The sequence below is a fragment of the Dermacentor variabilis genome, chromosome 10 (assembly GCF_050947875.1).
Source record: "Dermacentor variabilis isolate Ectoservices chromosome 10, ASM5094787v1, whole genome shotgun sequence".
In the NCBI taxonomy this organism is placed as follows: domain Eukaryota; kingdom Metazoa; phylum Arthropoda; class Arachnida; order Ixodida; family Ixodidae; genus Dermacentor; species Dermacentor variabilis.
In genome coordinates this window covers 41,012,933-41,034,835 of record NC_134577.1, presented here as the reverse complement: position 1 = coordinate 41,034,835, position 21,903 = coordinate 41,012,933, and the positions used below count along the sequence as shown (strand labels likewise).

Below are 21,903 nucleotides of genomic sequence, written 5' to 3'. Positions count from 1 at the left end.
CGTGCACGTGCTTATGGCGGTCACATTTATGGCGCAGCAAAACTACACTGTAAAAGGTGCGTAGTTCTTGAAGGTGTACGTTTTTAAACCTGTTTTCTGGAGTGACCTTCTTATGCCGCGACTCTTGTCAAAACTACACGCAAATATGTTTGAAGATGTACCCCTGATCATCATGTGCTTTAGATGACGACGCCTGAGCCTGAGGCGAGTTCCGTTTTCCGCGAAAACTACACCTTAATATGTGTGAAAATTACGGAGCTGCACTTTCCTTCCCAAAGGAACTCTAGATTGACGCCTGCTCTCGCCGCAGTTCCGGCCACATCATTAAACCTGTAGCGTTTGTGCTGTTTCTGTCGGCATTCCAATACGGACCACAAGACCATCCGCTATAGAGTCGGGACTCCAGCTTCCAAGCCCTTAAATAGCTGCTTAAATTGATCATGGTGCCTTGTGATACTGTTGTTGAGCCGCAAAACTACACTTTATATGTATGACAAAGAGAAACGCTTGATCAGTTTAGAAAATAACGTAGCCTAAAACTATATGTTCATTAATTTAGCGGTAATAGAACATTAAATTCGAAGATGAAGATCAAAGTTACATTTTATTTTTAATTCTGCACCGAAAGCCCATCGTCGGTGTGTAGCATCTATGACTACAAAGTATTTTCCAAAGTATTGTCGTGAGACAAAGATACGCCTCAAAGAAACCGTTTTTACAGAGTACTTTTTCACTATCTAATGACTGCCCGCTCCCGCCCACAGAGACGCCCAGCGCCACGCCGGACGCTGTGGACCCCATCTACCAGCTGCTGAAGCAGGCCGGCGACCTGGGTGGTTCGTCCCGCCGGGATCGCGGAGGAGGAGGGGGAATGGAGGCCTCCTCGACGCTCACCCGGCTCGGACCCGGCGCGGACCGGGACGGCGGCGGAAGCAGTAGCGTCTCGTCCAGCGTGGCGTCACTGCAGCAACGCCGACCCCGCTCGAACGCCTCGTCGTCGGCCTCCTCCTCTTCTTCGCACATGCTCACTGTCTCCTCGCACCAGCACCATCCGTCGTCCTCTGGTAAGCGGACGCCTCCTCGAACAGGGGCGAGACACGCTCTAAAACCGGAATTCAAAAGTTCTCGTGACAGATGACAAAGCACTGGTAGCGAGCGTTGACGTCTACTAGGGTGGTTGCTTGGGCTAGTTGGTAATTCATGACAGAAAAATGACCCATGGTAGAGTGTATAAGCGCGACTGGACGAAGACGAAGAAAGAAACAGATACACAGACTTTCTTCGTCCTCGTCCAGTTGCGCTTATACACTCTACCATGGATTCTAACCAACTAGCCCGCCAACGTGTTTTAACAAAAAAAAAATGACGTACAGCGCGAAGGACAAGCACTGCGAGAGATGACATACACAGTGCTGACTTCCAACACTATTTTATTGCGTTGCCACATCATGTGTATTTGTTGCACATTCTGTCTGTCTGTATGTTCATATAACGAATGCACGTGCTTAGTGCGGTCACATTTATGGCGCAGCAAAACTACACTGTAAAGGTGCGTAGTTCTTGAAGGTGTACGTTTTTAACCCTGTTTTCTGGAGTGACCTGCCTATGCCGCGACTCTTGTCAAAACTACACGCAAATATGTTTGAAGATGTACCCCTGATCATCATGTGCTTTAGATGACGACGCCTGAGCCTGAGGCAAGTTCCGTTTTCCGCGAAAACTACACCTTAAAATGTGTGAAAATTACGGAGCTGCACTTTCCTTCCCATGGAACTCTAGATTGACGCCTGCTCTCGCCGCAGTTCTGGCCACATCATTAAACCTGTAGCGTTTGTACCGTTTCTGTCGGCATTCCAATACGGACCATAAAACCATTCGTTATGGGGGGCATTCGCTAAGATGGGGCATGCGCAGAAAATGAAACGCAATCTGACTATCTTTCATTTCTGGTATGACTGCCTTTCATTTTCTACGCATGCCCCCTCTTGTATATATGCACATGATGTGGCAACGCAATAAAATAGTGTTGGAAGTCAGCGCTGTGTATGTCATCTCTCGCAGTCCTTGTCCTTCGCGCTGTACCTCATTTTTTGTAGACGTCTACGTTTGGTCACCTTGATTGTCCCCATCTGTCACTGTGCTTAAGTAGTTCTTCTAGTAGCAGTTGCTTAATCAACAGAGGACAAGCTCGTGCGGCCCCATTCCGGATCCAGCGTACGGACGAATGAACCTGTCTCCGCCAGGTATGCGAGGAGTGCTGAGGAACTTAAAGGTCCCCTTGCCGAAACGTTGGCACAGGGCTGAGGCTACCTTTGCCTCGAAAGGGGAAGTTTGTCACGACTTGTAGCCCCGACGAAGACCAAGTCCCAGTGTCGAATTATTGGCTCTAGTTCGTGCATCGAGGCTGCCCACGTTTAGTCAAGGGCGACTTGTCGCCATCAGACGTTTTCTTAGTTCAGACAAGGGCAAGTCCCATTTCTGGAATGAGGCCAGGCCTTAACCCGAAATCAATATTTGACAAGAGCAGTTGTCTTCAACAGCAGTAGTCTTCTTTGCCCTGACGAAGCAAAATTCTCATTCCGAAACAATGGGATATTTGACTCGGTGCCAACGTTTCTGCAATACAACTTGTATTCGTCAGGACTTGCATTGGCGCTGACAAGGAAAAGTCCTTTTGTCAAAACGTTGGCTCCTGTCTAAAGCCCCTCTAGTTCGTCCACTGTTGATGAATTCAAGTTTCCCTCTTTATATGACCGCTCTAGTCCTCTTCGGTAGCGCGTTAAACGGTTATGCCCATGCCGGTATTCTCGGTAGATCGCCTTCAGAGGTATAGATTCTTTTTTGCGTGACTTATTGCACATGATGATGCGTCATAGTCGTACGAGTGTGTCTGCTCCTCGTGTACCGTTTTCTGGCGATGTTTTTTTTTATTTAAAGGTCACCATATCGACGGGCATTCTGTCGATGACTTGGTCAACTAACGTGCAGTAATAGTGATATTCCTGAAAGCGTTAAATAACTGCGGCCCCACGCACCCTGTGCAGTAAACATAAGCAAGAAATTACCCGCTCACCCATCGCCTAAAGTAACTGGAACATGACGTATTTCGTCCAGAATGTGGGCGCTGCTATTACACGTTCCGGCAGTTCGATTGTGCCATACATCGCCTTAAGGGAATCTTTAGCAATCTGCACCTATTCTATTTTTTTCATTACTTTACAAAAGATTGCTGCTGAGTCATCGATGCGCATACTACTTATTCCAGCATTTCAAAGCAACGCGACATTTTTGTCTTTTATGTAAATTCTTAACGCCTTGTTCAGTACAGTGAATTGTCGATAGCTTTACTACAAAAAGGAGTAAACCAGTGACAAAGGTATCCCTTCAGCAGTTCTTTGAACACTAACTCTCTTTAAACAAATACAGTATCAGTTCCGATGTGTTCTGGTAAAAAAACTGCACATTCGCTACTCGGTTCTCGGAGTATCTGTCGAATTTTGAGTGGACTGAGAAACACATGGCATTGAGAAAAGCCTCGTTAACACGACACTACTTGTGGGACCTTCTTATAGAACTGGTAGCTTACGTAGACTAAAAGACCGAATTAGGATATAGACTGCGTTGCTTCAGCGCATCGCATAGTAGCAGAGTCAGCCGAGAAAATATTAGATCACCTTTGAAAATCTACTCTTATCTGCAATTGTACTTTTTTTGGCAACAACCTGGTAAACATAGCTGAGTGCATAGTCTGGCTTAACTGCAATCGGCACTAAGTTATCACTGCAATAGAATACTCAGTTTACTCAGAAAATTGAGCTCAGAAGCTTATTTTTCTTGTTCTTTGGAACTTGGCTGCTACCATGAATGGCAAAATGCAAACACTGATGCACTTCTCTTCTTAACACTCACGTTTTTCGCGGTAATTCATTTCTGCCACAGCTGATGTGGACCGTGCACGAATGTGCTTCACTTCTAGGCACTTTTAAAAAGCGTCAACAACAATAGTAAAGTTCAGACTGTTCAAAGGTCTCGCAACGTCTCAATTGTTAAGCATTGCCGATGTTTCTGCACATGTCATTAGTCGCTGAGGCAGAAAAAACGTCGCACTTAAGTGTCGCAAAAAAATAAGTTTAAGTTTATTCCCCTCCATCACATATAATGTACACGTTGTCGAAATCTGCGCGAATTTTCGTTGTGGTCATATGTGTTGTTCCCCAGTTTGTGCTGCTGCACTCTGTCATCTAGGTCTGCACAATTTAGGTGGAGCCACTGAACACGCCCAGACCTATATGTCTGTGCATATTGTGCTTCCTGAAAAATGTAGAGAAAAATGCATTTAAAAACTGAAAAAAACTAAATTTCATGGGTGCCTTGAACAAGCACTGACGTCTGTCAAACGCAGCTGCCAAATTTCAGTGTGCATGCCCACTGCTAATACATGTTGCTAACTGCGCAACGTACATAAACACAAATATTTAAACTGCAGAGAAAGAAACAATGTGCGCTGAAGATGCTTGGGCGCTAACGCATCCTCGACTCGAGTGGTTATTGTGCAAGTTCCCTCACTTGAAAATCTGTACCCTCCACGTCAGGTAGCTCAACAGGATTTCAGGGGTTTTGGTAAGATAAGAGGCTTTCAGAAACTTTCAAGGTAAAATGAAAAATAACAGAATGAATGTTTGTCCTGCGTTTGAAGTGGCGGCTAGTCACAAAACTTTAGTTCGTGCGGCTTGATCCTGTAGTCTTCCAATTCAAAGTGATTCACTAAATCGAAAGTGTGATGTCAGTATTTTCTGTGAGATGCTTCCACGTGTTCACAGTTTTGCTGGTAAGTGAATACTATAGTAAAACCTTTCTGCTGAGATTATCTCACTGACATTTATCTTACTAGTATGATGAAACACTTCTATCCCAAAGTAATGTCATGTTAGTCACATGGGCATCTCAGGTACGCGAAGTGTTTGACAGACGCTTCATTGAACGTTATTTCATTCACTGACTTATCCTTATGCCAGTGGTCTTATCAAGCCTTTGTTTAAGCTGATGCGTAGTTCAGTGGCTCCAGCAATGTATTTTGTGTTCTATCCTTGTCGTTCGTGATGTGGTGTTTCGCACATATTCGTTGTCCTTTCAACAGTCATGTTCTGGTGTCATGAGCTGCACATAATCTTTGCTGTACAAGTATGCTAACTGCCTGCATGCTCAAGAACTGTGCTTGGCTGTGAAGCAGTCACTTAATGCAATCTTTGCTTCTAAATAGGAAAACGAGCCACATAAAAAGGCATTTGAAAGCAGTCACATGAAAATAGAAAATGAGTTACTGCAGCTCTACAATGTTGTCATTTGGTTGGGACAAGCCCTGGCTATCACTCGTGCAAACCTTTCGACAGGAATATATAGTTGTTTGATCAACGAAATGCAAGAAATCGGCCCAAATTTCCTGCGTGAATAATACACGTGGCTGCTTTCGGTTATATATCAATTTTTCACTTGCCAAGCACAAACGCTAATATCTTGGCATAACAATTTGCTTGCTACGGCATCCTTACGCCCACTTTGAACACGTTTTTTTTTATGGTGTTTGATCTAGTTAGCAATAGGAAATGAATCTGGTTGGGATGACGAGATATATTTCTTGATCCTTTCGTTGATCAAAGAACACGCCAATTTGTGTGGTGCGTTGCTACTTTGTGCGGTTGTTTCTCTCGCTTGCGTCGAGTGGCAACTACAGTTTATGCTCGATCACTGTACTATTCAGGCTACATGTCTGTACAAAATTCGAGACCAAGGCTGTGCAGCTGTGCGGTAGTTTTACGTTTACGTAGGTCTGAGAGGTGCTCTTATTGAAAGCAGAGCCTTAGTCCACTACATATGTTGTCACTCGATGCCAGCAGAAACGACATGCGTGCGAGCATAGTGCACAAAGTAAGAACTAATTTGACCTTAATTAAACGAATATGAGGTTTGCGCCTCACTCTGCAAATAAAGGAATAAATTTATGTAAGCTGGTACTGGAACTTTGGAACCGTTAGTTCATGCAGGAACAAACGTAGGGGCGAGGTACAGCACATGAAAGGCGAAACGACAGCTGGAAAGGAAGAGACACTGCGCTCAGAATGACATTAAAGGATAGACAAATGTGCTATACGGGACAGCCGATGCACATTAAACACGCTATCACGAAAAAAACACTCGCGTGAATACTCTAAAGCTCAACGATAGTAAGATTCACAACGACGCTCACAGTGCAAGACCAACCCACGTCGATTTCCCGCTACACAACATAACGACAAAATAACAGGCTATTGCATGCTAGAAATTGCGGTGAAAAGAAGATATAATGGAGAAGAGCGCTGTGAACAGAACAATCAAACACGTACTGCAAATCTTCGTGATAAGGAGACGGTAATATGATGTGCAGTGCGAACGTTTCTATTTCGTTCTGGTCGATGAACAAAGGCGCTTCTCAGCATGCGGCCCATCTCTCAGAAATTCACTCGTGGCACTTTGTACACCGGACTGACACGAACAAAGCGATGTTGCGCTTGCCATTCTAAAGCGGTGCTGTTGGTATCGCGCACACAACGCCGTTTTTACATCATTTCAAATGAGAGACCCGCAAGCACTCACGTACACACACACCGTAGGAACAAATGATCACAGTACTCTGGCAATGGCGTCTACGGTGCTGTGCGTAGCCCTCTTCGTGTTGCAATTCCGCTACCGGTTCCCAAGACCAGAACCTGCACACAAATGGGCACCGGGTGTCGCGTGGCAAAAGCTGCCCGATAATGTATGCCTGCGCATCGTGCTTCCCGCTTGTGTCCTTACCCTCGTCTCTTGTGTCTCGTGTCTTCTTTGTCTCTTCCTTCTCTTTCTCTCTCTCTTCTTCTCAACGTCCCCTGCCCCTCCTTCACGTCATCATCTTCCGATCGGTGAGACCACCTTGCCCCACGACGCAAGAAGGTTTCTAAGCCTAAAAAGCCCAGCCCCAAGAAGTCTTCGAGTTCGGAAGGAGTAGGTTAATCTCGGCAGCCTGCGTGAAAAGCGCCTCCGTCCTCTCCCAGTTTTCAGTAAGAACGAGAAAGCAACGACACGTCCGTATCGCTGTCGTAGTGCCTGTAGCGTGCAGAAGTAGTTCGGTGCTCCAGCCTTTCTGTAGCCACTACCTTTTCTGTGTGCTTTTACGTTCGCCTTTTGTTGCTAGTATCTCGAGTTGTGTATTAAGAGTGACACGCTATATTTTTTAGTTGCTTACTGGTCCGTAGCAATATTAATTCACTCTATGAACAACGATGGAGTGGACAGACTACCGTTGGGCAGTTTACACCAAATTATTTAAGCGAATCACACTATGTAGCAGTTGGTCATTAGATTTCACTGACTAGAGCAACAGCTCCTCAACTACAATGTTATGTGCTTTACATTTGCTTTAGATAGACCTGCTGTTCAGTAGGTTTCTAAAGTCTCTGAAAAATTATCGTCTTTTTTATATCCTGGTGTGCTAGTACGTAAGATAAAACGAAAGATAAAGTTCTAGCCGTTATCCCTGCACACATATTCTAGCCTCAGTTATTTACACGCCCGTAGGACATGCATAAATCAGTTTCTCTTGAACAGCATTGTCGCGAATTTCCGTTCGCCACAAATGTCCCTACGTTAGCTGTTAAAGGAGCCTTTTGACCACCACAATCACCGTAAAAAGCAAGCTTACGCTTTCTGTTATCGCTTCCCGAATAGCGAACGAAATGAGTCGCACCTGTTGACCAAGACAGAAAGACCTTCACAAGCTGTCAATTTATCCATTTACTTTGCCCTCCCAACACAGATAAAGCAAGTTATCTGTTACAATCGCGTGTAGCCGTCGGCTTGTCACTCATATTACACAATTCTTGAATTGTTCTATTCATCTATTTCCTTTGGTGCTTGCTCAATGTCGCCATAGAATAGATCGTTGCTTCCAGGCCTCACTTGCTTCCTCTTCGTGATTATACATAGTGTCCATGCCGAGGCCAGCTTAGTTGTGTGTTTTTTGTTTACTGTTTGTGTTTAGGTTTCGCTAGAGCCGTAATAGTGAGAGGAAGGCACGATTCCTGCAAGCGGACGGGAGTGTGGTCAGCAGCAGACGACCCAACCCATGCCAATGATGATACCTTAGAAAAAGCAACAAGCATCTTTTCTGCCTACTCTAACTTTCCCTCGTCTGCATCTTTCATCTCTGTTTGCGTGCATTACCTTTCCCCGACGTCCTTTTCACAAGCATGTGTGGTGGCATGCTGCGATGTGTGGAGAATGTTGTGCATGCTTGGATGTTTGTTGTTACCAAATTTTCAAACGAAGTTTTCACGAACGAGCTCAAACTGGCTCTTTAACGCAGGTTTGTGTTTTTAGATGGTGTTTTTTTCACTTGTTTTATTTCAGTGTGAAGAAACTGTCTTATGGCTTACAGTATCAAGAATGCGGGGCAGTTGCTAATTTGTAAACAACGCGTCATAGCCTTCGATTCAAAAATTTTTACCGTTCACCGTATGTTAGTCACCTTCCTCGGTTGGCTACTAAGTCGTAAATATAACAGTGATTGTTCATTTTTGTCATCTCTAGACATTAATTTTTAACTGCAATATTTATAGTCTTACACTTCAACAGAAAGTTGTGTTCTGGCCACGGCAACCCTGAGCATATAATGTCAAGCACACTGTTCTTTCAGTTTCACGTTTGTCAAAGCATATATTTTTTTTCATTGAAGGTGCCGCATGAATAACAATTTTAGGTTTCTTTATTCTAAAGTAATCAAGATATCTATCCTAATGTTCTGTCCACGTACTAGAAGTATATTCTACATGCTTGAGAAAGTACTTGATTTTTTAGGTTAGTGTTTCTCAAAGATTCCCGTTGTTGAAAGGCTGAATAAGAAACAAATTGTACTTGTTTCAATTCTGACGTAATCGATATGTGTGTTCTGAATTCTCTATCCCTACACTAGCATATTTTGTATGCTGGAAAAAGCAAAAGAGAAACCTGCACTTAAACACATTTCCATTGGCCAGTTTGAGGTTTTTTGAGGTTTGAGGTTTATTTGATTTCTTTCTGTACATCAACAGAAATCGAAGCAAAAGCAAAAGGCTATACAGCCTGACAGAGGCTTTTGCTCCGAGATACAGTTCAGCAAGCAGGCATAAGCAGACAAAAGATAATCATTGAACAATCTAAATTGTCTCTAGTTATAAAAAAAAAGCATTATTCAGTGCTTACGACGAACAAAGGCCACGCACTGTTGGCAGCAGCAACTGCAAAACCCTCATAGCTTCGTTCCCATGACTGATTCAGGTCTACATTATTAATTGAATTAAATCTTTAACCGTCAATTAAGTGGCCAATCTTGGTAGGTGAGACTATGGTTGGCGTCATCCAGCAGGTTAAAACGTTATCAATTCCTGCATGGCATTGTGTCATGGGTCCTGTCCAATGCACTCGCTGAAGCCATTTGTACACAGGTCGTCCGTGAAGCACGTGCATGTCATGCCGGCAAGTGTAACAAAACTTCCATACAACGCCCATAGTATAAATCTGCAATCGTGTAGAAAATAGTAACGCCCATTTCTAAAAGCAAGTTTCGGGCCCTGAAGCACATTTACTGAGATTTTCCTTGTTTCGGGCCTATCATTCCGCGTTTTCATTTGTACGCGTTGAGTCGGAACGTCCTCCACGACGTCAATCATGCTGAAGCCATCACAAAGTGGTATTAACAGGTTCATGAAGAAAGAACGTTTCTCGGGGAATTGGTGAAAAAGAATACACAAGAGGTCCTAGCGTAACAGTTATACCGAAGTGGCTACGCGTCAACGGTGGCACATGGTCCGTTCCTTTGACGAACATCACACTCACGATAACCAAACAATTAAATAAGTCTCGTGTGTCCGAAAAGAAGAAGCGCCCGATGGTTCGATTAAACGTGCTTCGGGGCCCCTGTGTCATTAAAATGTTCTTTAATGAGCGAATGCGTCTGACCCACAGAACAACATGTGAACAAATTAACAGAGCAGACATCTGCAAGGTGACGTACATCGATCGAAGGTAGAGTTGGTGTTCACCTGAAACTAGTGCAGACCGGGACAATTCGTCCTGGTCCGGGGATCGAACTCGGCACCACCACAATTTCAGTGTGATTGCTTTACAGAATGATCAAATAGTGAGGGTAGCAGATTGAAGGGCCACTTTGAATTAAGACGCCGGAAGCTATGGAACATTAAGCGGTGAAGTTCTGCGGAAACGCAGTGAGATAGACTTATCGAGCTGTCGATTAGTCGTGCTCAAACGTCAACTTGTCAGTGGATTCGACCTTTTGCTGCTGTTTGCTCACCTCCCTAATAGCTTATTCAGTAAAGAGAGAGGATGCAAATCGAAAATGTAGGAAGGTCAACGCCGGACCAGCATCTGGTTCGCTACCCTGCACGAGGATAAGAGAAAGGGGAACTAGAAAGAGGAAAATCAGATAAAATGGAACACTTCTCTCGCACAAAAGGATGCTAAGGAGGACTACAAACTGTAAGTTAAGCGCCACTTTCGGAAATGCGGTGGTGGAGGTTTCGATTTCCAGAGTTCGTCAACAGCGAAGCTTTTTTAGTACTGTAGACTGTTGGGCTGGTTTGGTGTTGCATGTTGGTCATTGTGCTGAGTGACAAAATTGGCGGAGAAAAAGAGAAGCCAGGTGGACAGGACAGGCGTTCAAAAGACGCCGAAAGCGTAGAAACATCAGGTGAGCACAAATCTTTTCTTATGTGGAAGGCCAGGTAATTTTTTCAAAAGGTGCAGGCGATGAGCCTGCAGCACATGATGCATCGCTCACTCGGAACAAGGTTTCACAAGGAAGAGCCAGTTGTAGAAGAAATGTACTTTAGTATTGTATACTGTTGGGCTAACTGTTGAGCAGTAAAATTGTCGGAGAAAAAGAGAGGCCAGGCAGACAGGACAGACGAATTTTTATTTCCGAGGAGCCCGCGTGGGGTTTTGGATGTATCTTCGTGACACTACTTTCCGGTGTACGCCAACTTTCCCTTACAAAACAAGATGTAACTGTCACATTCATCCGATAACCAAAAAATTAAGGACGAACTTGTGAACAGCCTAACCCGGTCATTTTACTTTTGTTTCACTCTTGTTTCGTGTTCTCTTTCAGCCCTGTCTTGCGCACAAAAATTTTTAACGTTTCCTTCCGTCTTTTTTTTTCTTTCACGCCCGCTCTTTGCAAAAGCCCGTTGGAGACAGATAGTATCAGGTAGTGTGCGTCCTCGTGTCGTGTGTCCCGTCGTGTGCTCGTCACTGTGTCCATGTCTTTGTGTTTGTGAACGCGCCATTACACCAGTTACCGTCCGGAATACATGGTTATGACAATGTTTTTGCTGTGGTGGCAATCCTTCCTGTCTGGGCACTGTGGAGTTGAGCGCATGAGTGCATAACCATCAATATAGATTGGTCAATGCTTCCTGCTTGTAAGCGCATAATCTTCTCTAGAAACTAACGGGGCGAGACCGCTTAGTGTGCTACAGAGAAATCACACAACACTACAGACTAGGGCGGGTTAAATATCCTCCGGCTGATGCATCCTTAAACAAGAGCCAGGCCTCCACTTGGCGTCGCCTGCAAACCAACTCGTTTCCAAGCCCGGTGTCGTGCAGCCTCTACTACCCGCGTCAGTACCCCAGCCAGTGTAAGCTATGTAAAGCCAGGGCTAATCTTAATCACATTCTGTGGGAATGCCCACAGGCTCCCTCTGAGGGAAGAATAAAGTCTTTAGAACAATGGGAGACCTTATTACTCAGCTCCGATCCGGAGATTCAACTGAAGACCGTCCAACTGGCCGAAATCGCCGCTAGGGTCCAAGGACTCCTGGCCGTCGTCTAGGCGGGAAGACTTAAAGCCTTCCCTACATCTGTTGGACAAATAAAGTTTTACAATCCAAAAATCTAGAAACTAAAGAGACCCTCATTAGGTACATAGTAGAAAAAGAAGAGTATTGCACGTAACACTGAAACACAGCAAGACAGCAGCATGGATTAAGGATCAAACGAGAGCAAGTGATATGGTAGTGGAGATTAAGGGCAAGCAGTGGTGACAAATGGTTGATTAGGGAAGTGAATAAATGTCAGGGGGAAGAAACTCGCAACAGATAATGATTTGGGGGAATTATGTTATGAAATCTGTTAGTATAAGCACGGTTGGGTTCATAGGGCACATGTTTAGATGGAGACTTGATGAAGCTTTTGTCCCGAGGATTTGGTTCGGCTGTGATGATGATGACAAATTAAGATTAAGCTGAAACTCTACTGATGTTTGAATATCTATGACAACTAAGTGAGGTCATGTAAATAATGCCATATTCAGATAGCTTCTTCCTAAACCTGTCTCACGCACGCCAAGTTAAACAGGGCCTTTGACTCGTAAGCGTACTGGTCCCTTCAAAAATGTTTTTTTTTTTCTCCCACTGAGCATTGAAGGAGTCTGTTCGGGTTTTCTTAAACGCGTCGCAATACTGGCGACAATGTAATATCATCTGTGCTCATCAAGCAAATTATCTGCACTCTTAAGCAAAATTACACCCTTTTGCCGCACAACAATAATCGTCATCTGTCTTGTCCGCATTTCCTCTCTTTAAGCGGCGAGCCCGGTACTCCCAAGTCACGAACGGCATGCGCCTTATCAGCATGACAGAGCATTCTCGACAGGAAAGTAGCGAACGCAGCGTTTTCGAGGAAGGGAGTGCAAGCAAGACAGATGACAATTATTGTTTTGTGGCAGATATACACCCCCAAGGGTGTACATTTGCTTAAGAGTGTGGTCAACGTCAGCGCATGAGAGCTAACTAAAAATTTGCAGAATTTTTTTTTTGTGTGTGGTAGCGAAACACTACTTTAGTGTAACTGAAGCTTACGTAATTGTACGATTTCATAGTTTCTCTTTACGGATGTGAATATGAGGTGGGGGTCCTCGTATTGCCTAGCAATTTCAACGTCACTCGCAAACCACCCATATAATGGAAAGTTTCGTTATGGAAGTGGCATAAGAGACGCAGCATGCGAACCTAAATGTAGGTACCAGTAAAATCTGATGCAAAACTATCGCAATATATCGGTTAAGTAATGTATGGAGGCGCGACCACTGATCGCGCCTCTAACAAGCAGTTTCTCGGAGTCAGTGGTCACTAACCTTCGAAGCGACCTGCCTACTGGTTTCAGCATTTCCAAATCTTGTCCAACCAATATCGTTCTTAGGGAACTCGTCATTGTAGCTCACTGGGACACGAAGCTTCTCATGGGCACTGCAAAACAACTTTTACACAAAGGTGCCGCTAGGCCAGGACGCAAGACCATAATGTATATTTTGTTTCCTACGTAACAACAATCTTTCGATATCGCAAAGCAGGAAGCACAGCCTATTTGTGACAAAATAGTTCGAAGTGCCACGCCCAAGACCCTCAAAGCCGTAGCATGAAGCATTTGCTACGCTTCTTACCTTCGGAATTGCTAAAACATGAATTTGATTCGGTACCCTTAATGGATCAGTAAGACAGGAGTTAGGCATTCTTACACATTGAATTTCATGCTTTCTTTTTCGATTTGATGCTATTTGACCCTCCGTAAGTTTCAGCATTGTCAAATTGTTTGGGATATTAACTCCACGACTCAATCAATCGTCGCTTTACGAACCCCTTCGCACAAACATTTGTCTCTTTTGTGTCAAGGTTTGCGAAAGGTGCCGTGTTCGCGAATTAATTTAGTTCACCTAACCTAACGCTGCCAGATGTCTCCACGGGCGTCTTGCAAAGGAGCTCCTCTCATATTCAACAACTCAAAAAATTGCCTTCTGGGTGCCATCTAGTTATTCAGACAATTTCATATTGAGAATCGTCTGATATACTCTTTTCTCTTTAGGTAAAGACGAAGACAAACCTACTTATACAACTTTATGGATTCAGAAAATTATTTTGTGTTGTTCATTTTCAACATTTACACAGTACACAGCGGTTCCATGCCTTATTTGCATAGCAGGCATCAAGCAAGGACAACTGTCAGACAATACACCTTGTGTATGAAACTGTTCAACTGCGTGTCACATGTCACATTCACTGCGTATGATTGTCGAGCGTCTGTGTGATGGGTGTATGATTGTCGCAACTAAGCTGCTGCCTTAGTAGTGCCAGTAGTGCCTGTTAGATTATAGTCGGTGTTGAAGACAGGGAATCTCCCGAATTGTCTTGTCTGTTACTGCTCTCGTGCTGTAGAACTCGGTAACCATAGCTTATTTTGTTTCTCGCTTGCCCGTAACACTGCCAGTTGTTTTTAAAAGTGACAATTGGCTAACTCTGTTTGAATATAGTATTTCTTAATTATCTCTAGTATCAAGGAATAGCAGAATCTCACAGTTTCATATTTGAAGATCTCTTGCGTTCCACGAATGAGACCGGTTTAGGGTATTCTTATTTATGAAACAGACTCTTTTACTACACCGTACTTGGTTTGGTATTCTGGATACCCTAAGCTTTGCCGAGACAAAATTTGCTTCGCTATAAACGAATCCTTCTGACTTATCTGCAGAGATCAGACAGACAATTTGAGAGAGAGAGACTCTTCTTCACTTTTTCTGCTAATGGACTGCTCCTTGCTTGCTAGTAGCTGGCGTAGTGCTGGCGATGCATATGCAAGCTAGGCAGCTTTTACCCTTTGTTTTTATTTTGCTCTTTGACAATAGTAGACACAACCTCCTCTCCCTTTTCTCTTTTGCTCTTCCCTTCCCTTTCTTTCTCTCGGCTGCTTCCTCCTCTCACCAAAATGACGAACGCCGTAAACACAACCGCCAACAGCACCTCACAGTCCCCAACGCAAGAAGTTGTCTCTCCGTATGAAGAGCCTCTCCCTGGACAGCCCTGAGTCGAACGAGCATGCCCATCGTCGACGACAACTCACAGGTGGACGGGGCTGAAGCCTTTCTATTTATCTACAAACTTACGTGTGTGTCTGTAGATCCATCTATCAATCCATACTCTTCCCTTCTCTTGCCCATCATCATCCTTCTTTATTTTTATTCCTCGATTTCTGTTTATTCGTCTGCAATCTTCTTGCGTTTGTTCATATAACCCTATTTGTTTATTCATTTGTTATTCTGGTGCCTTTGTGGCCACTTGTCCGTCTGTTTTGCTACCCAGTCGAAAACGACAGAGACTGTTCGTCTTAGGCACGACGTCTTTCTCACGACAAGAGGAATATGTGTCGTCACGGCACAACAGCCCTCGTCTTTGCAGGGACACTTGTCCAAGTTACGGCAGCAATTGTCGTTGCTGCGACAAAAGTGACTTCGCTGTGACGACAGGACATCAGGACGTACAACGAAAATTTCTGTCACGGGGACAGTAGTGTGAACTATAGCCACGACGAGAAAAATTTTCTAGGTGCGTTTCGACTGGGTACGCAGTCTCCCTGTCTGTGAACCCCACCTAAGCGTGCTGGCTGTCACCCTTTCTACTTGTTCCTCCGTCCCAGCTGTACGTGCTTTCTTGAGCAGCACTTGGCTTATTGAGCCACATTTTCACATGCACGATATCGCTAGCGCCTGCCTAACCGTCTAGGACGCGGACATGCCTTTCATGATGCGATCTTGTGATCGTTGGCTGTGTGGTTTCAACGGGCGGAACGTTCGAGAGGGTGCGTGACCTCAAGTGCGAACTGTGTAATACGTACAGACCCTTTCACTGTTGTACAGGTCGCACCGGTGGCCGGCTTTAGGCCTTGTTACGTTCGAGCGACGCCTTGCGTTGACCGATGTGTTCCAGTTTGAGAGCTTGAGATAACGCTCGGACAAACAGATACGAAGGCTTAGTCAGCCACTTCGTTGTGTTATGCACAACAGTCGACGGGTCTTTACTCCCGACGCATTTTAGGCGTAGCCTTGGTATCCGTTTACGACGTGCTTTTATGATGGCCAAAAAAAAAAAACGTACAACGGTGAATTTGTTTGAACGCATAGCCACATGGTGCCAGAACATCGTGGGACAAATTTTGTTTAATATTACGGAGCAGTCATCATTCAACATATAAATTATACACGCCCCGATGCCGAGTGACACCCCTTCGAAAACGGGTTTCATGTAGTCCTCACGTGACGATCTAATGCGATTATGCTGCCTGTTCACGAACGTAAATGATTCCAAGTGGTCGGTCATTATTGGCCTACACTAGAGCCGCCTTTATCCCGAGTGGTGATCTCATGCGTTCGCGGTGGACTTCAATGCCGTGTGAGTTCTTCGCGACGGTAGCAGCGGTTCGGCACAAACACGTCATACGTAGTGACCATCATAATAACGATGGTGGTTACATGCTCACTAAAGAAAAGACGTCGTAACCCCTTGACTGAACTCATACGTGTGAAGGGACAAAGAATTTAAAAAACAATTGAACCCTTATCGGCTTTGGCAAATAATGAAACGAACGGCCTGAACAGACGGAAAACACGCATGTTTCCACCACGGCTGGATCGTATCACAACGTGCCGCGGAGTTTTTTTTTTTTTTTAACTTGAGGTCAGAATATACCTTGCAAGGAGAGAAACGCGCAAGCTCACTTCATGCTTGTGATGGCCACAGCCTCGGTAAATTTACTGAACTGTCCGTCACATATCTTGCTTGTTCCTTCACCGTTTTCTCAATCTCTCCTTTTTTTAACCACATTTTATCCATGCGCTCCTTTCTGCCTGTACTAGCGATATCCCGGATACACCTTGCCAACCTCGCCAAAATATGCCATAAGCTCAGCGTCACGCGCAGTTTCAAATAAAATTTATACCGACAGCCATCAAAGCCTGAGAGTTAATTCCACGGGTTTCATCAAGATAAACACTTGACAAAGCAAGATTCACGGGTTTCAATGGTTGTCGCTTTCATTGATGACTGAAAAAGTACTTTGAATATTCTTGAATTCTTAAATATTCAAGAAATTCTTGAATATTCAATCACTACTTGATGGAAGACGCTGCTTTCTTTTTTTAATAGCGTCACCCGGTCCATAGTCTCAAACCTGCTCAGTTTCTACGCCATGTTTTCTGCGTAATATGGAGTCCCCCCACCCACCCCCTACATTTTTTATACCCATGATAAATGGCAAAGCGTCGAGCCTGAACATGTTCTCCCTGGGTGCCGCTGACTGCCCCGTTACAGCTCCCCAAAGTCCGGTGCACGGTCGAAGGCAGCTCCTGAGCGCCAAGGCGGTGCGCATGAGTTCGGTAGATCTGCCCGACGACAACGAGAAGTCACTCAGCAGCGCCTCTACCTCACCCTGTCCATCCCCAGTGAGTTGGTGCCTCACCCACTGTTGCGCAACTCTGTGTGCTTGGAATTGTCTTTCGACAAGAGTTTCTCGTTTTTTTTCCCAGATCTTTGCCATTATTAAGCGCAGCTCTTTCACGCACAAGAGCTTGTTATATTATGAGAGAGCTTAAAATGTCAAAGTGATAAAAGACTAAAGCCACACAAATACACAAAAATATTAAGACAGTTGAAACACTTGAGCCGGTGAATGCGAGTAAAAACCATGGTGGAATGGTTCCCTTAACTTCCCGTGAAACTTTTCAGGACAGTTTGTATTTTTCCTCAAGAACAAAGCAACAACGTATCTTCCGTGTGTTGGCGCTGCTTTAATGATCGCTCTTTCTTTTTTTCAACATATTGCACATCAAGCTCGACATTCAGCTGCACGAGATTCTCTATGGTTGTTGTAGAGCTAGCGCAAAACAGGGTCTTCAGACATGCTTCAGGGTATCAGTGGTGTGTCTAATATAAATTGTGCTGAGTAGTAGTACAGACTGATCGAAAGAACTAAACTATTGTGGGATAAAGAGAAAATACAATTAGATGAAGGTTATTCATTGTGTCGCCTCGTACATATTACGAAGCAAGTTTCTCGTAAGCATAGTAATTATCACATGATGATGAGTTCGCGTTGTAAGTCACGCGCTGTGTCCACGGGGTCCCCATAATTAAACTTTTCTTCAACTTCTTCTCTTTGTGATCCCAGAGCTAGCTATCACACATAATATCCATGTAGCCATCTTGTTTCTTCCTAAAACTCCCGAAGCAATGTTTTTCTTCAATTCTTGCATGCTCCTTATCGCGGATAATCACAGACATGCTAATACAGTTAGAAACCGTAAAAACGAAAATTACCTTGCATATACCTAATCGTTTTTGTTTGTTTGCTTCCCTCGTCTTCAAAATGGAAGGATGATGATTCGCTGCGTGACTATTTTGACCACAGTGTGATGTGGGCTCACAATCTCACGCTGTCCTCTTGAAACACGACGCCGTCGAGAAACCAACGAGCGGGTGACAGTCCCGCTCGTGAGCGCTTATATAACTATTCGTTGCGAGAGTTTACAGTGCTCGCTAGAGCGTCACGCTGCGCCCTGCATTTCGTTAACGTCGTTGTCGCACTTACTGGCTTCGGCGCAGAAACCCCATCGCCTGCTACCAACCAACCTCTACGTAGTGCTGTACAATTTCAGGAGTCGACATCAGGACGAGCTCGATCTCAAGTAAGTTTGGGTGGCCAATGCTTCCACATTCCACATTATGCACTGCCATGCAATCAGCCTGTCTTAATGCGTTAGCAATATATACATATATATATATATATATATATATATATATATATATATATATATATATATATATATATATATATATATATAAGGCACACCAGCGTCAGTTGCACGTCATTCCTCGAAGAGACAGGACGTGTGTCGAGTGTGTCGAGTGTGTCATTCCTCAACACTTTTCAATGTGGTGAACGTGGTTTAAATCATGGATCCCTATTCATTGATCCTTTAATCATGCATCAATCAGGGATCTCAAAGAGGTGTGACGCGATGCTAACGTATTGCTCTCGCATTTACCGCTAAATCGCCACTATTTCTTTTCCTGCTTGTGAAAGCGCGCTTGCGGCATATTGCACGAAGAACGTGGCTGCTCTCAAGCAGCGAAGAAAGCTCCTCGGCGTAACGATTTAATTGGATTGATTTACTAAGTTCTTCGCAGTTTTCAAAGAACGTGCGGGAGCTAAAGATGAACACCCTGACGGAGGCACCTGCACTTGCAGTGTACAATTTTAGGTCGCATTGTGCAGTTCACATTAATATGCAAAAGTTCGCAGTACGGTGGAACGAAAAAATTTTTAGCACAAAAATGATCCACTAAATAACTTCACACCCTTTTATCGTAAAATATAGACACCAAAACGGTAACGGTAATCAATCGACATAACAGCGCGTTGATGCAAGGACAACAAATATCGTGGCAAATCGATTCTGCCGAAATCCGCAAGGTATAGCGGCAGTTTCACGGAAGGTAAAATTGTCATCCACCTGACTGTAACACAAAACTACAAAGGGTTCTTCAACAAAAAGATTCTCAGTTGAAGAAAGCTTCTTCCTGGTCTGGGCATCGATTTTGGGACCAACGACATTTTGGGGTGGCTGCTCTGCCATCCGACCCAACCAGGAAGCTAGCAGGCCGTAAACCGAGGGGGAATAATCGACAACTCGAAGGGCAGGGAAACTGAATACGGCAAGTCAGTTGCGGTGGAAATCAGCAACGTGGAGAACATGGCGTAGAATTCTAAGAACCAATTCAGACGTTGCTTCTCGTTTCCAGACTATGCTCCGCAAGGGCAGTCTGCAGAGGCAGCCGTCGCACGTTCATATAAGTCTCGCATATGCCTGAACTTATAGCCGGTGGCGGCGACGTCCGTTGCAATACGTCGCGAAATTCCATAAAATAGAACCGCTGCGTTCCCGCAACCTATTTATACCGCAGAGCGCGATGCGTTCGCCTTGGCGCAACATTAAATGCAGACGATGACGGTCATAACAATTATGATTGCGACGGTCCCAAGCTGTGGCACGTATACACACAGCCGGGGATATGCCAAGTACCAGACTCCCAGGGTTTACTACCAACTTTCCCATTTTGTCAGTTCTGATTGGCTCAAGAGGCGGCGACGCCCTCTCTGATTGGCTCGAAACGCAAACGCGGCCGAGTTTGATAATATGGCAGAGCTTGGCTACGGGATTTCTGCATGCCTGTCACACGTGCTGAAGCTCCACGACAACACCAACGAAGCGGAAGCAATAAAAGCAGCAGTGCCTCACAGAACACCAGTTGTGGTTAGCGCCACACCAGGCGAAGCAGGAATACCCAAGCAATGGCCTGCTAGAACACAAGCGGAAGAAAAAGCGCAGCGAATCGTCGGCCCGAGAAATCCGGCCAGAAACATCTCACGAGTGTAGCATTAGTGCGTGATGCTGCTGTAGGTCCAGAACGTTTCCATGTTGAAGCATTAACTAGCTGGAGCCTGCTGCTTAACAATAACTGGCTGTCTGTGTGATGTGCAGTTACCGATACTTGCGCAAGCCCCCCCCCCCTCCTTTTTTTTTCACACACCGTGGTGAATGATTCATAGCTTGCGCAGCAAAGCTTTCTTGATCGTTCGCTCAAACATGGTATTTAACGTACGCTCCGATTTCAGGGCTGGTGATACGGTGACTGTGATCGATACCACAGACCCAGATTGGTGGCAGGTGAGCTTTCAATCGCTATCATCTCCCGCGCTGCGAATATCTTTGCACGAACAATGAAATGAACTTCTTGTTCAGGGTTTTTCAAGCGATACTAATTTCGTACAGCTAGCCGGCTAAGACCACTACTTAAGTCGCAGATGCTAACTCAAGTCACCATATGCACATATTTCTGCGAAACTGAAGCCGGTCAGCACTGTATTCGTGTCTTCTTAGCATAAATATTAAGACGAGCACCGCATTCTCGATATCTATCTACGAAATACAAAATCTGACCTTTAATAGTTTCGAACGATATTGACTGCAACTACAGTGCATTTTAGAGCGGATTTTCGGAATAAATCTCTCGACACTGGTGTTAGGTCCAGCGCACTGACTGGTTCGGCTTCACTTGTACAATTGCAAATTGTGCCCTAAAGGGACTGATCGAAAAAGTTAATCAAGGACATTTCAATCACCTACCTGGACAATTAGATATATCGTGCAGCTAACCTGCGTGATATATGCAGGTAAACCCCCCCTCCCCAATTCCAGAACTCTGCTTGGAAAGATGGACGATATTAGTCACGGACGAGTTACTTTTTTTTAATATAGCTGCTTTACGCAACGATAGCCCTACGTCGGGCCAACATCGGTGTCTCTTCCAGTATTACTTGGGACGTTTATCTTTAGCATTAACAAACCAAGCAGGGAGAAGCAGACCAACGTGTAGGGAGAAGCAGACCAATGTGTAGGGAGAAGCAGACCAATGTGCTTCGGTGGGTTCGCAGGGCAAGTGCCTGGGCCGCGTGGGGTTCTTCCCGTCCAAGTACGTGGCCAAGCTCCATTCGGGCGAGCGGGCTCTACAGGTGCTGCACTCCATACAGGTCATGGACGGGCAGGAACCCGTCAAGCTGCTGCGTGATCAGGTGAGACCTGCGCTTCAAAGCACTCGTCCCTTTTCACGCGTGTAGTTTATGAATATCGCTGCGGCAGAGAGTTTTGGACAAGCCAGTTCACGAGGTACAAGCCGCGGCTAGTGAGAAATATTTTCAAGTCATATGGGTGGATCACAGTTTCGTCGCCTCCTGCCGTATAGCCTGTTTATCGATTTTGTGCAATAATCGATGTTTACTTGTCAAAACGCAACGCGTTACTGATGTCATACAAGCGACAGACATCAGCATTTAGCACTGGGCGCCCATCAAGGCCTCATAAGAAAATACTCTAGAATGTAAAGTTGAATTTTATTTTCGATTGGGCACATTTCCCGCTAGCATCATTGCCAAGCCACGTAGCAGTCCATTG

At 44.9% G+C, this 21,903-nt stretch overlaps 1 protein-coding gene across 5 annotated transcripts in view; it reads left to right on the top strand.

Annotated features, from left to right (window-relative positions):
- Window positions 1-21,903, top strand: part of Stacl (SH3 and cysteine-rich domain-containing protein) — a 351,595-nt gene that overhangs the window by 321,038 nt on the left and 8,654 nt on the right. For 2 of the 5 annotated variants that reach the window (XM_075672475.1, XM_075672473.1), the window contains 7 exons: window positions 765-1,064; window positions 11,252-11,275; window positions 14,858-14,962; window positions 17,204-17,334; window positions 18,494-18,576; window positions 20,568-20,619; window positions 21,387-21,524. In XM_075672475.1, coding sequence (XP_075528590.1) covers window positions 765-1,064; window positions 11,252-11,275; window positions 14,858-14,962; window positions 17,204-17,334; window positions 18,494-18,576; window positions 20,568-20,619; window positions 21,387-21,524 — 833 coding nt within the window. Of the gene's footprint in view, window positions 1-764; window positions 1,065-6,940; window positions 7,074-11,251; window positions 11,276-14,857; window positions 14,963-17,203; window positions 17,335-18,493; window positions 18,577-20,567; window positions 20,620-21,386; window positions 21,525-21,903 lie in introns of those variants that run through there. The other 3 variants (XM_075672474.1, XM_075672476.1, XM_075672477.1) reach the window with 3 other exon arrangements.